The sequence below is a fragment of the Balaenoptera ricei genome, chromosome 10 (assembly GCF_028023285.1).
Source record: "Balaenoptera ricei isolate mBalRic1 chromosome 10, mBalRic1.hap2, whole genome shotgun sequence".
Classification (NCBI taxonomy): Eukaryota; Metazoa; Chordata; class Mammalia; order Artiodactyla; family Balaenopteridae; genus Balaenoptera; species Balaenoptera ricei.
Genome location: NC_082648.1, coordinates 11,889,122 through 11,901,976, shown reverse-complemented (window position 1 = coordinate 11,901,976; position 12,855 = coordinate 11,889,122). Strand labels below are relative to the sequence as shown.

The 12,855-nt window shown below is 42.8% G+C and overlaps 1 protein-coding gene across 1 annotated transcript in view; it reads left to right on the top strand.

Moving 5' to 3' along the window:
• The window catches only part of GUCY2C (guanylate cyclase 2C), a 72,046-nt gene extending 59,893 nt beyond the window's left edge, over positions 1–12,153 (top strand). Inside the window, exons 23-27 of the mRNA XM_059934499.1 lie at positions 2,959–3,133; positions 6,575–6,673; positions 8,387–8,481; positions 10,393–10,469; positions 11,583–12,153. Coding sequence (XP_059790482.1) covers positions 2,959–3,133; positions 6,575–6,673; positions 8,387–8,481; positions 10,393–10,469; positions 11,583–11,757 — 621 coding nt within the window. The 3' untranslated portion in view covers positions 11,758–12,153. The remainder of the gene's footprint in view (positions 1–2,958; positions 3,134–6,574; positions 6,674–8,386; positions 8,482–10,392; positions 10,470–11,582) is intronic.
• The last annotated feature ends 702 nt before the right edge of the window (positions 12,154–12,855 follow it).

Here is a 12,855-nt window from a genome sequence, read left to right as displayed (position 1 = left end):
AAAATGGCATATTTGCATATGACCTACGTACATCCCCATGTACTTTAAATCATCTCTAGATTACTTATAATACCTAATACAATGTAGATGCTATATAAATAGTTGCTGGAGTGTGGCAAATTCAAGTTTTACTTTTTGAAACTTTCTGGAATTTTGTTTAAATATTTTTGATTCATGGTTCGTTGAATCCACAGTGCGGAACCTGTGGATACAGAGGCCAACTATACTCAGGTCTTGTCCTTTGTAATTTAAGATTTAATGAATTAGTGGTTGAATCTGAGCTAAAAGTGAAGGGAATTGGAAGAATAAGAAGGGTCGTAAGTCGAAATGACCTTGTGACTTTAAGGACCAATATGAAAGACACAACATACAGTCCTGCAAGAACGAATTTGGGGTGTTAAATTTAGGGAAAATCGTTTACTCTTCAGTCATCTTCACAAAATGGGCAGTGTTTAGGCTGATTATGAATGAAGGAGAGAAGGCACCAGAGTTATTCTCAGAAGAATTGGAATCTTTTGTTGTTGTTGCTGAAGTAGCAAGCATCATTCGAAGAAGAGTAAAGAACAGAGCTGGATCTGTTGCCCGACCAGGGTGCTGGCCAGTTCCGGGCTGATAATGTCTGAATCAGAAGAGTAAAGGAGAATTGCATTCCCACATTTTCATGTTGGAACAGCAGCAGAGCATGTGGAACAAGTAACTTCAGAATTAGAACTCTTTATTCAAATCCCAGGTTGCCCCACCTCATTGCATGACCTCATAAAATATAGTATTTAACTTCAGCAAGTCTCAATCTACCTATCTGTAAAATGGCATGGTAATAATACCTAACTCAATGGATTATTTTGAAGATTATTGAGATAAACAATATGACTAAAACTCTGTATCCTTAAGTTTAGGGGTCATTCATGTAACAGTCTGTTATGATGGTTTTACCCACAGGGAGGACTTCCTTTTAGGATTTATCTTAGCCCAGTCCTCACCCTATGTAGATCAGAAAGCCATACTAACAAGGGTTCCCGTTGAATAGAAAATGATTATGCATTTTAGAGATACTCAGCAAAATGAAGTTAACTAACCAACACATGTGAACTATATATGATTATGAAAATAATATTAAAAGGGAGAACATTTATCAAAGAATAAATAGGTCTACTACCTATTACAAGAAAAGTGATTGGAATCATCATAGTACAAGAAAGTGTATTATGTCTTAGAGGAACCTATAATTATTATTATTATTATTTTTTAACATCTTTGTTGGAGTATAGTTGCTTTACAATGTTGTGTTAGTTTCTGCTGTATAACAAAGTGAATCAGCTATACATATACATATATCCCCATATCCCCTCCCTCTTGTGTCTCCCTCCCACCCTCCCTATCCCACCCCTCTAGGTGGTCACAAAGCACCGAGCTGATCTCCCTGTGCTATGTGGCTGCTTTCCACTAGCTATCTATTTTACATTTGGTAGTGTATATATGTCAATGCCACTCTCTCACTTTGTCCCAGCTTACCCTTCCCCCTCCTGGTGTCCTCAAGTCCATTCTCTACGTCTGTGTCTTTATTCCTGTCCTGCCCCTAGGTTCATCAGAACCTTTTTTTTTTTTTTTTTTTTTTTAGATTCCATATATATGTGTTAGCATACGGTATTTGTTTTTCTCTTTTTAACTTACTTCACTCTATATGACAGACTCTAGGTCCATCCACCTCACTACAAATAACTCAATTTCGTTTCTTTTTATGGCTGAGTAATATTCCATCATATATATGTGCCACATCTTCTTTATCCATTCATCTGTCGATGGGCACTTAGGTTGCTTCCATGTCCTAGCTATTGTAAATAGAGCTGCAGTGAACATTGTGGTACATGACTCTTTGAATTATGGTTTTCTCAGGGTATATGCCCAGTAGTGGGATTGCTGGGTCGTATGGTAGTTCTATTTTTAGTTTTTTAAGGAAACTCCATACTGTTCTCCATAGTGGCTGTATCAATTTACATTCTCACCAGCAGTGCAGGAGGGTTCCCTTTTCTCCACACCCTCTCCAGCATTTATTGTTTGTAGATTTTTTGATGATGGCCATTCTGACCTGTGTGAGGTGATACCGCATTGTAGTTTTGATTTGCGTTTCTCTAATGATTAGTGATGTTGAGCATCCTTTCATGTGTTTGTTGGCAATCTGTATATCTTCTCTGGAGAAATGTCTATTTAGGTCTTCTGCCCATTTTTGGATTGGGCTGTTTGTTTTTTTGATATTGAGCTGTATGAGCTGCTTGTATATTTTGGAGATTAATCCTTTGTCAATTGCTTCGTTAGCAAATATTTTCTCCCATTCTGAGGGTTGTCTTTTTGTCTTGTTTATGGTTTCCTTTGCTGTGCAAAAAAAGCTTTTAAGTTTCATTAGGTCCCATTTGTTTATTTTTGTTTTTATTTCCATTTCTCTAGGAGGTGGGTCAGAAAGGATCTTGCTGTGATTTATGTCATAGAGTGTTCTGCCTATGTTTTCCCCTAGGAGTTTTATAGTGTCTGACCTTACATTTAGGTCTTTAATCCATTTTGAGTTTTATAATTATTTTTTGTCAAATAGTTTATAAAAAATGATAAGAGCCAAAGATGACTTTTCTGGTATTTAGAGGTGTTCCTAAAATTATATAAAACCATTCAGATTATTTCAACATTGATAGAATTGTCATCACATCTGGATGATTCATATTATTATAAAATACTTTCATATGGTTAAAATCCTTTATAGTTGTTTTATCAACTATTTCACTAGGCTATAAAAACCCTGAAGAAATTAGCATAGAACTGGTCTTGAACTAGTCCCAGAAAAAGCATACAGGGCCATGCTCATACTGAGTTCTCGAGAATTTTTGTATTTGTTATGTGACTAACTGCTTCTGTTTAATTTCTTGTGCCATTAGAAGGGGCAGATTCACTGATGAGAAACTACTTCCACAGGTGGAAACCATTGGTGATGCGTACATGGTGGCTAGTGGTTTGCCTAAGAGAAATGGCAACCGGCATGCAATTGACATTGCCAAGATGGCTTTGGACATCCTCAGCTTCATGGGGACCTTTGAGCTAGAGCATCTTCCCGGCCTCCCAATATGGATTCGCATTGGAATTCACTCTGGTATGCAGTTGAGCATTGTAGCAATGGGGAACCGTATGTACCTCTGTGCACCAACTAAATCAGAAAGGTTAAAGGATCTTCAGACGTGATCAATTTTCCCATGAGGTTTACTCTTGAATCCTCCTGCCAAAAACGAAGTCCCATTACACATCCTGACATAATTAGACCTATAATTAGTCTCTAGAGAGTTCTAGGAAACAACAGCCATGACAGCACTCATGGAATGATAAATACCAACCACAAACTAAAATACCAAACTCCAGACTTCCTATTTAAGCCACCCTATTTACTATGTCATTTATCTCTTCCCCATTCCCTCCCTCTCCCCCACCCCAACTTCTGTGTATTTTTTTTCCACTAAAATATTACAGTATCTTAAATGGATTATGTTATCTACAAGGGGAAAACACATCTGGTCAGATCCCTACAATAAAAGGGCGTTTATGTTCCCCCAACCCCTCAGTGGTGCAGAAAGTACATGGATCACTTCAAAGACCATGAAACTTATCCAACCTTGAATGTAGAGATTTGAGAAGATGAGTTATGAATACAGTAAGTCCCCTACATACGAACCTTCAAGTTGCGAACTTTTAAAGATGCAAACATGCGTTCGCGTGTCCAGTCATGTAAGTTAGTTCACATATCTGGCGTATGTTGTCACATGCGTGCATCCTCTACAAGTGGTTGTGCTTTTGTGTACTTTGCTGTATAGTACTGTTTAGAGTACAGTATCTTTATTTCGAGCCCAGGATGTCCAGAAGCGAGCGTAAAAGCAGTGGTGATGTAGCTGGTACTACTGTACTTTTCAAGGTACTGTACTGTAAGATTAAAAATGTTTTCTTTATTTTTTGTGTTTGTTTTTTATGTATTATTTGTGTGAAAAGTATTATAAACCTATTACAGTACAGTACTGTATAGCCAATTGTGTTAGTTGGGTACCTAGGCTAACTTTGTTGGACTTACGAACAAATTGACTTAACACACTCTCGGAACAGAACTCGTTCGTATGTAGGGACTTACGGTATTACAGAAAAATATAGTGGTAGAGGAACTCAGAAGTCATCTAGATTAATCCTTTACAGGGCATAACTTACAGTTTCCAAGATAAGTAATAATATAACCACGTTTAGAGTGAATAATCCCAGGACTCCCTGAAAACTCAGTATTTCCAAAGTCAGCTCACTCCTTTATCAAATAGTTATAATTGTTAGACAGTCTTTCCTTGTGTTAAAGTAAATCACATCTCCCTATAATTTCTTGTCATTGCCCCTTTTTCTGCCTCCAAGCCTCACAGAAGACCCAAGGTAGAGAAAACCCAAGAGGTCACTCCAGGCTTTGTGGTGAGGGCCAGACAACGGCATTTGCAAAAGTCATCCTGTATCCACCGTGCCTAGCACAGAGTCAGACAGTAAATATTTGGTTGAGTAATGAATCAGTAAGAGTCTCAGAGTGACAGTAAATAGAAGTTAAAAACTGCTGCCATATCTTTGACAGCCAGGAACATAGCTGTGGCCTTCCCCAGTCATGTCACAACCAAATTGTCGTAGATGTTTCCACATACACATAAGTGAACTGTTCGGCATCTCCCTGACCCATCACAAATTGTCGGGCCTGGAGGAAGGGACAGCAGCAGAACTGATGGAACCAGGGAGGGAGAATGGAGCTCTGGGTCCTGGTCCCCTCTCTTTTCCTCTGTGACCTACTCAATGCCTGAGTGACTGCCAGGGCCCAGGCACTGTCACATTGGGCTGGAATGAGAGTAAATAGTAGACACATATACCAGGATGGGTTTATCCCTAAGAAATTAAAAGGTTGCAGTTAAATATTGATAGTTGAAGACAAAACATAATATCTGCAGGGATTTTCCACCTCCAGGCCCTTCCCAGTTTTATCATTCCAATTTTGAAGTGACTAGTCAAGACACAGCCTTGGGAAGCCCAGAGATCTTTTTTTTTTAATTTATTTTATTGAAGTATAGTTATTTACAATGTGTTAGTTTCTGGTGTACAGCAAAGTGATTCATTTATACATACATACACTAGTTTGCATATGCTAATCCCAAACTCCCAGTCTGTCCCTCCCCTCATCCCCCCTCCCCCTTGGCAAGCACAGATTGTTCTCTATGTCTGTCAGTCTGTATCTGTTTCGTAGATAAGTTCATTTGTGTCATATTTTAGATTATGGGAAGCTCGGAGAGCTTCTAATCAAGTAGCTGCTGCTGTTTTTGTTTGTTTTTTATTTCTTTGTGGTTTGTTTTGTGTTTTGCATTGACCCTAACAGGGGAGGTTAGGTTCAATGCAAAAAAAAAGTTGTTTTTTTTTTTTTTCAGTGTTTTTATTTTTTCAGTGTTCATAAACAATGAACAACTCAATGTTCAATTTTTTCAGTGTTCATAAACACAGAGTATTTGTAGGACGAATCTATCAAGAAACTCATAGAGGTCAAAACCCAATCAGCCAACCATAAAATCAATAGTTACCTCTATCCAAAACCCGATTTTGCAGTTTGAGTTAATCTTTTTTTTTTTTTTTTTCTGAGTTAATCTTTAACTTCTAAAATTTTAACTCCTTGCATTCCGTCATTCCACACAAATGCTTGCATGAGCAAACCCTTCTTTCCTACCTGATATGCCGCTGTGCATCGCCTTGCCTTGGCTTTTGTTCTTCTTTTTGGAGTATCCTTGTGTGACAGGCTCCCCATTCTGTATTCACATGGTGCAGGAAATGCTCAGGGAAGAAGATGCCAAGTCCTTGTCTTCTGGGTCTTCCATCATCAGGCCACCAATGCCAAACAGTCTTCATCCTTCCTGAGAGCCTTCTATTTAATACATTAAAGAGGGGGACTTCCCTGGTGATCCAGTGGTAAAGAATCTGCCTTAACAATGCAGGGGACACGGGTTCGATCCCTGGTCAGGGAACTAAGATCCCACATGCCGCGGGGCAGCTAAGCCTGCTGAGCTCACGCGCCTCAACTAGAGAGCCCGCGTGCCGCAAACTACAGAGCCCAGGCGCTCTGGAGCAACAAAAGATCCCGTGTGCCACAACTAAGACCCAGTGTGGCCGAAAATAAATAAAATAAATAAATAAAAATAAATAATAAATAAATCTTATATATATATATATATATATATATATATATATATATATAATCTCAAGGAGCACTTTACACCTCTGCAGCCTGGATCTCTGGATGCCTTGTTTCTTGCCAATGCCCTTCTCTGTGCTAGAGCAAATTACTTTCTGAAAGCGTGATTTGGATAATGGTGCTTCCCCCAGTGAGTACATTGATTTAAAGCAAAAGTCACAGGTCGCATTTCCCACCTTGAACCGCTTCTCCATGACATGAGGTATCGCGCATCGTGACCCCGAGAAGAGGCCTGCCCCACATCCCCCCACTCTGTGACTTCTGTTGCCTCCACCTCTTGCTTTCTGTCTCTCTCAGGTCCCTGTGCTGCCGGAGTTGTGGGCATCAAGATGCCCCGTTATTGCCTGTTCGGAGATACAGTCAACACAGCCTCGCGGATGGAATCCACTGGCCTCCGTAAGAAGGGAGACTGCTTTTCTTAGAGGACAGAGATTCTGTCTTCCAGCAGAGGGGAATTGTAGGATAAAATGCAGAATAAGTGCCAGGGAGATGAAGAATGACTCTTCACACTGACTGGCCGTGAGCCTGGGTCAATCCGGTCCTTGCTACAAATTGCCGTTTACTGATAACTATTTTATTCTTCCTTTTTGACTCAGTTTTAGACTGTTATCATTAATTTGGGTTCATTTGCAATGCATTCAGGCATGCTCTACCTGGAATAGCCATGAAATTTAGCATAGATCCATGTAAGTTAAACAGAAATGCCGTTTAACAGAAATCTATTCTGGCAACGGTATGAACAGAAGAGCCTGAAGGGAAGGGCTAATGATGCCATAGCTTCTGCTTGTCTCTATATTGCCTGTAGACAGGAAGGAGTTCCTAGGACATTTAAAGTACAGATGGCATCTACACATGTAGCCCGTAAAGCTGTGGCGTTGGACTTGGTTCCTGGAAGGAGCCCGGTATCTGTGGCAGCAGCCGCCATTTACATGGCCTCACAGGCATCAGCTGAGAAAAGGACCCAAAAAGAAATTGGAGATATTACTGGTGTTGCTGATGTTACAGTCAGACAGTCTACAGACTAATCTGTCCTCGGGCCCCAGATCTGTTTCCTACAGACTTCAAATTTGGCACCCCTGTGGACAAACTACCACAGCTATAAATTGAGGCAGCTAATGTCAAGTTCCTATGAACACTGAACTTTGCCTGATGTACATAGCCTATACAAAGTGCTGGATTGAGCCTTTAATAAGGAAAAACGAAAGACATGGTATGCATTCCAGGGCTAAATTTTTTTTTTTTAAGGTTTACTTTTTTTTTTTTTTTTTAATTTATTTTTGGCTGCGTCGAGTCTTCATTGCCTCGCGCGGGATTTCTGTTAAACTGAATAGAAATTCAGTGGGTTAGATACAGAGTATATACCCTGGTTCACTTTCCTATTCCTCTTTTATTTGGTTTTCCTTGGAATTGGTTTTAGTAAAGAAAATGATAAGTATTTGTTATATGCAAAACTTATATTGCGTTTTTCTGGCAAGGTGGAGGCAGTGTGTGTTACATCTAGTAAATGCTCAATAAATACCTATGACTATGATAATATTAGAAATATATACAAGAGAGAAAGAAAGCATTGGTAATGTGTGTGCGGGCTTACAAAACACTGGTGGTAGTATGGTATTTTGGCAGTCTGCTGACAACCTGATACTGGTTTGAACTAGAAAATCACGGTGTAAAGGAAATAAGGTTGGGGCCCGGAAGAGTAAAATACGAGAAAATCAAGACTCTGTAACTCTCCAGAATCTTCACCTTGCCACCAACACTTTAGCTACTTATTGGAATGTATATATGGAGACACCAGAGCAAATTCCACCTTTTAAGCTCAGCACCACAGGCTAAATCCAAAGCCAGGCCCAGGGGCCCCCACTCTGAGCTGGGATGAGAATTTATGGGGCACAACCTAAGGAGCCCCCTCACTCAGGACCCTCTCTCTTCCCATGTGTGATAGTAGTTCTTATCTCACTGATGATATTTTTAAGTGTTTTTTTTTTACTACAATATCTAAGCTGCCAAGAGCACCTGTAGTAAATATTCTGGCTCAAGGGGAAACAAATGGAGCCATATAATAGCTTTCAAAACGGATGAGATTTTCATTTATCTATTTTGCATTTCCAGCCTTGAGAATTCATGTGAGCGGCTCCACAATATCCATCCTGAAGAGAACGGAGTGCCAGTTCCGGTATGAAGTGAGAGGAGAAACGTACTTAAAGGTGAGGAATCCACAGAGACAGCACCCAGAAAAAAGCTCTCACCAGCACCTGGGGGCTGCCTCCTTTGAGGCTGGACATCCAGTGTTCAGTATATTGATGAGCACGGGGATGAAGCATGCTTTCCTGTTCTCCCCGCAATGATCACCCACTCTCCCCTGTAGGAGAATCTACCACCGAAGACTATAAACTCAGAACTTTCCTTTACTCCAAAGACCCCTTCTGATGTTTTGAACTATGGCCACTACGTTATAAAATGCTGCCACCATTTCTTTCACCTGTATCCAAGTTTGTCCCCAGTTCCCCCTCCACTCCCAAGAGCTAAAGTCTATTGCAGGACTACTTTGGTCAAAGCCCCTACTCTCCCCACGTATGTCCTCGCTTTTACTGCAAGATGCTGCTACTCTCTAAGGCCACCTTTCTTGCTGTACTTTTCTGAGGTCCTGGACCAGTGAACCTCAAGGTGTGGCTTCACATTCTGACTCAGCATCATCCGGGCACTTGTTACAATGCAGATGCCTGACTCCCCCCACAGGCCTGCTGAGTCAGACTCTCCTTGGGTGTAGATCAGAAATCTGTACTTGAAACACGTACTCTACGTGACTGTGACGCACAGGGAGACGTAAGAATCCCCGTTTCAGATGCGCCGTGCTGCCGCGCACACATTTAGAACAGCAGCCCTCGAGAGCCACCGCGCGTCTCCAGGTGGCCCACCGGCTGCTAGTTGAAGGCAACCGCACTCACAGTTGGTCTGAAGCCAATGATCGGCCAAGACCATCTGCCTCTACTAGTCATAGGGCCGCTGGCCTCTACTCTGTGACGGCAGCTGGGAAAGCCTCCTTTTAGGTAGTTGTGTCCGAACATCACACTCGCTTTTTTAATTCTCCGTAAATACATTTTCTGCAGGGTGTTCCCCCCGAAACAGAAGTGGTCTAAGGATTATTACAGTCCAAACACAGCCCCAAAACACGATTGTTTTGAATGAGTGATTTTTTTTTTTAATTAATTAATTATTTATTTATTTATTTTTGGCTGTGTTGGGTCTTCGTTTCTGTGCGAGGGCTTTCTCCAGTTGCGGCAAGCGGGGGCCACTCTTCATCGCGGTGCGCGGGCCTCTCACTATCGCGGCCTCTCTTGTTGCGGAGCACAGGCTCCAGACGCGCAGGCTCAGTAGTTGTGGCTCACGGGCCTAGTTGCTCCGCGGCATGTGGGATCCTCCCAGACCAGGGCTCGAACCCGTGTCCCCTGCATTGGCAGGCAGACTCTCAACCACTGCGCCACCAGGGAAGCCCCATGAATGAGTGATTTTTTAAAATATAAACATCCAGTCTCCTTTTCAAATACAAGCTCTAGCAAAAACAGAATTGCCTGTGTTTCCCTTTATTTTATAGCCTCCAGATGGACCCAGCCAGTGGTACTTAGTGAATGTTTATTATGATGCACATGCGTTTATAATTTACACACTTAAGGTGGGGAAACTGTGGCACAAGTTTCGTGGCAAAGTTTTGGGGCAAAAAGGGCTGGAATAAAACGTAGGCAACAGAAACCAGTTGGATTCGTTGGCGTAGCAGGATTGCGGATGCATGTTCTTCCTTCTTCATTTAGAGCTCTTGTGCTGTTGCTGTGATGATATTTTGAAATATCTTTTGGGAAAAAAGAAAATTCTACTTTGAGAAAAACACGTCTGGTGGATGAGAGACATATTTTTTAACAGGCACTTAGAAATAAAGATCGGTCTACAGATAATGCAGATCATATCAGGAACAGGTGCTGTCCTGAAATATAGGCACTGATGAGAAACTCAGAGGTGAAATGCCTTTTGGAAGCAGATACTTGTCAGAACGGTGGGTCAGAACGATGGGCTAGAGCCGACTGTCTTGGTCTCCATGGTACACACCTTTCTTTTCTCTCTAGGGAAGAGGAACTGAGACCACCTACTGGCTGACCGGGGGGAAGGACCAGGAGTACAACCTGCCAACCCCTCCGACCGCGTAAGCTGCCTGCGGCTGTGATGGGGAGGGGTGGGGGAGGGGAGGTCTTGGCTTTGTAAGTTGTGCTACGTGCAGCCGGTTTAACTGTTGTCGAGTGCTTTGCCAGTGGCAGTGATGCAGTGAATACAAGGCGAGAGACTACACACGTGAAAAAGCTTGGAAACCTCCCCTCTCTGAGCGCTGGAGGGTTTCAGGCCTGCTCAGGAGACCAGAGGACCGTTCAGGGCTCCCTCCCTGCCCCTCTGGTCGTAACAAAAGTGGAGCAGCGGAGCCCACTGTACTGCATTGCCTCCCGTGCCTGCGGTGCTCCGCCGAGTCACCCGATGAAACGGGAGCGCCCCCAGCTCCAGGACTGCGGGTCTGGGTCTTCACATGGAGCGTGTGTTCCCCGTGAGATGAGGAAGAGAGGTTCCAGGTCCAAGTAACCGGTTTCAGTTCCCCTAAAGATGACTCAGATGGTCTTCCACTTGCACCTTGGCCACTGCGATCAGTCACTGTGGCCACTGGAATGGCTTTTGCTGTGGTAGAGAAACCCCGTTTTGCAGACTCCTAGGTGCAGGACCCAGACACATGGGGAAGACCGTAGAGATGCCAAGACAACCCAGATCGTCCCTGGGTCACGGGGGACCTGGCCCCTTATTAAGAGCCCCCCAGGTCCATTCTGAACTCTTGAAACCCTCCGCCCGTTGTGGGCGCTCCCCAGACAAGCCACACTCCTAGGAAGGTGTGGGACCACGCGTTTTCAGAGTTTCGTGGTGGCAGGGGCTTAGCACCCTCCTGGCTTCCTTTCCCCTCCCTGCAGAGGTATGTGTAAACCTAACCATGCCTCCGAATTCCGCAGCATGTTGTTTCACTTTGAAATTGAAATATATCGATAATTTCCTGCTCGAAATATATTCTGCTTTTCCTACAACTACACAGAGCAGGGATGACAGATCTTTAAGCTCATCAAGGGAAGGCAAGGATCATTTTGTGTTCTCTGGACTTCCTGTGTTCAGCCCAGAATAGGTGTTCAACAAGTATTCAGTGAATGGAACTGGCAGTTGTGGAGCTGAGGGGTAGTCTGTATGAATTGCTGAGAAGATCCGTTTTCCCTCCGCACTCTCTCTCCAGGGAAAACCAACAGCGATTGCAAGCCGAGTTTGTAGACATGATCGCCAGCTCTTTACAGAAAAGACAGGCCTCAGGGATAAGGAACAGAAAACCAACCCGGATAGCCAGCTACAAGAAGGGCACCCTGGAATACTTGCAGCTGAACACGACAGACAAGGAGAGCACCCATTTTTAAACCTCAGTGAAGTCTAAGGGCTCGGGCAAACCAAGCCCAGCTGCACTTGGGCAACAACCTCAAGTGTCCTGAAGCTTGCATTTCCCTGAGACCTCAGTGGAACGGAAGAAGACTTAGATGCAACCTCCTCAGCCTCGCTGCCCTGTCTGGAACATAGACTTGCTTCTGTGAATCAGATGTGTGCCCTCAGTGCAATAATTACCTTTTACTCTGGGGCCCAATCTCAACAGTTACCCCAGGGAGCTTCGACCTGGGAAAGAAGAGGAATGAATGTACCATTTCAAAGTTGAGGAGATTTTGTTCTTATTTCGCCTATTTTTGTTTTGTTTTGTTTTGTTTCCTTCTGTATTCGTGATAGGATTCTTTTTTTAATTGTCGCGATTATATTTTGAGTACTTTGTCTCCATTAAATTATATTTAACTCATAATTTTTGCAGAAAATGTGCAGTATATGAGGTAGGAATAAAAGTTAAATGTTTCCTGGGTCTGTGGATGTGTTTCCATCTATTCCACCCATTTTCCTGGAATGCGCCATCCATCGCCTTGCCCTCACTGAAAAACTGACTTAATTCCCCTGCACTGAAGGAGGGCAAAGCTAGCATCATTGCTCAGGGATACGAACCTTGACGTTTATCATTACCTGTGTGCATGTGGGAATTTTGTGTCTAGCCCTCTACCACAGGAGCTGTTTAAGATCTGGGCTAAATTCAAATCCTGTTTACCTGTAAAGACACATTACTTCCAACTCTGCAAATATCCCCCTTTCACATCCAGCAGCAATCTCTTGCCCCTTCTAATGGCACTCCAGCATGACTCTCTGCTTGAAATCTCTGGGGAAAGGACAAAGGTCAGGTTGAGTAGACTAGTATCAGCAAGGGCAAGAACAAGCATGTAACACCCTGGCACTAAACCACTAAAACAACTGCTCTAACCACATCATGCCTCCCCAGGCCTCTGCCACAAAAGCCACTCCAGAGATTAAGAAACCAGTTATGTCTTCTCCATCACCTGGAAAAGCAGACAATCAAAAAGTAATAAATTATCTCCTGATGTATAGGTTGAACACGTAATATACAGCAAGAGTCTTTCCTTGGAATC